The sequence below is a fragment of the Penaeus monodon genome, chromosome 4 (genome assembly GCF_015228065.2).
Source record: "Penaeus monodon isolate SGIC_2016 chromosome 4, NSTDA_Pmon_1, whole genome shotgun sequence".
NCBI lineage: Eukaryota > Metazoa > Arthropoda > Malacostraca > Decapoda > Penaeidae > Penaeus > Penaeus monodon.
Window position 1 is genome coordinate 53,218,561 of NC_051389.1, and position 2,500 is coordinate 53,221,060.

General features: G+C 29.7%; 1 protein-coding gene across 1 annotated transcript in view; it reads left to right on the forward strand.

Annotated features, from left to right (window-relative positions):
* The window catches only part of LOC119572333, an 84,351-nt gene that overhangs the window by 59,365 nt on the left and 22,486 nt on the right, over nucleotides 1-2,500 (forward strand). Inside the window, 2 exon segments of the mRNA XM_037919384.1 lie at nucleotides 538-834; nucleotides 2,372-2,500. The exon segment at nucleotides 2,372-2,500 is cut by the window's right edge and continues 168 nt beyond it. Coding sequence (XP_037775312.1) covers nucleotides 538-834; nucleotides 2,372-2,500 — 426 coding nt within the window.

Genomic DNA, 2,500 nt, shown 5'->3' on the forward strand with positions numbered 1-2,500 from the left:
TATATATTATAGTATATGTATATTTATATCATATATATGTATATTATATATGCATTATATATATATATATATTATAATATGCATATATATTGTATATTATATATGCATATATATATGTATATGTATATATGCATATAATGTATATGTATATATGCATATAAGTATATGTATATATGCATATATATGTATATGTATATTATATGCATTATATATTATATTGTATATTATTGCATATATATGTATATGTATATATGCATATATGTATATGTATATATGTATTATATTGATATAATTAATGCATATATATAGTATATATGATTGCATATATATGCATATATATATGTATATGATTATATATGCATTATATATTATAATATATATATATATATATATATATATATATGTGTGTGTGTGTGTGTGTGTCTGTGTGTGTGTGTGTGTGTGTGTGTGTGTGTGTGTGTGTGTGTGTGTGTGTGCGTGTGCATGTGCGTGAGCGCATAGTATATATGTTTGTAAACACACTATATATTTCTCCAGTCCCACAAGCATCAACAAATGTGACAGTGCTACCAGTGGATGACATGCCAGACCGTCTCACAGTCACTTGGATACAGCCTCCCTCACCCGGCCCCTTGTGCCCCATCACCAGCAACATCATCAGCTGGTCAAGAGCCGACACAGGTGGCTCAGCCGGCGAGGTCGAAATCACTGACAGTTGGAAGCATACCATCACCGGGCTGGACCCTTGTGCCCAATACAATGTCACTGTCAGAGCTGTTAATGAGAAGGGGTATGGAAACCAAAGCGGAGATACTGGTGTCACGGGAAACATTGGTAAGTAGACTATGCTTCATTCAGTGATTTTATAGACTTTTTAAAATCACTATTTGTTATTAGTATTATTAATGTATCATTATTTTGAAAAGAGTATGAGTCTGGTATCAAAGAAATTTAGCGAATTATGTTCCTATGTAATGTGTAGAAGCAACAGTGGCCAGGACGAAGATAGTGGTTGAGAGAAATCGCTAAGTAAATGAAGGTTGAAAGTCCGTGCACAAATTCTTGTTATTATTATCCTTCCTATTATTATTTGTCATTCTTCATATTATTATTATAAAACGTCATTGTTATTCTTCCTCTTATTATTTGTTGTGATTTACTGCATTAACATTGCATTTTCCTTACCAAAGGGACATTATGAAATGACAGAAATGGATTTTTTCCAGGTATATTTTGGATTGTTTTCTTTAATTTCTAAATCATAGTTTGTGTTTCTTTTATATTTTCTATGCTAAATGACTCGTGTGATAATGTACAGATCATGAGCTTTAATGGTGAGGACACCGTTATCCTAGTTTTAGAGAATGTTTTTTTGAAAATATAAGAAATTCGAAGTCTTCCTGAATATTTTTAGAAATGGGCTTGGGTATACGTCTCAGATATATGCATGCATGCATACATAAATATGTATATATATACATTTACACACACACACACACACACACACACACACACACACACACACACACACACACACACACACACACACACACACACACACACATAATATCTTTATTATACTTATATATTATATATCATATATCTATATACATATTATATATTTATCTATATATTACATTATACATATATCCACTGTATATCTATCTATCTATCAATCTATCTATCTATCTATCTATCATGTATAAGCATAGATGTAGAATGTATATAGATATATAGATATATATTTACATATATATGTATATCTATCTATCTATCTATTATATATATGTATATATATGTATATATATATATATATATATATATATATATATATATATATACATATATATATATAAAATATATATATATATATATATATATATATATATATATATATATATATATATATATACATACACAATATATACAAATACAAAAATTGGTTTCTGTTTCCTGTTTGACCATTGCAGAAGGTATTATTTATCAATAGGTCTAGGTCTATTTTTGCCTCTATTACTAATCCATCAACTAACATTTTTACTGTCTACCATATCTTTGAAATTTTAAAATATTTAAGGCAATTTTCGGAAGACTGTGCTAGTGATGTTTTCATGAAGCATTAAACATACATTTAAATCATATGAATATTACAGCAGTTACTCCACAGGCTAAATATTATGATTATGATAATAATGATCATAGGGATGGATATTATTTATAGTCATTGTGATAGTTATGCTATTAATAGTAGCAGTAATGGTAGTATTAGTCTCAGCAATGGTGTAGAGAAGCAATAATAGTTCTAGTATTACAACTAGTAACAACAATTATGGTAACACTCTCCAAATTTAATGCTTTATTAAAATCTCAGCACCACAAGCTCCGTCCAGCATAACAGTACTGATGGTGGAAAACGAGCCAAACCATCTGGGTGTGACGTGGACCCAGCCTGCACCTCCTGGGCCCCTGTGTCCCATTATTAACAACAGTGTTCGTTGGT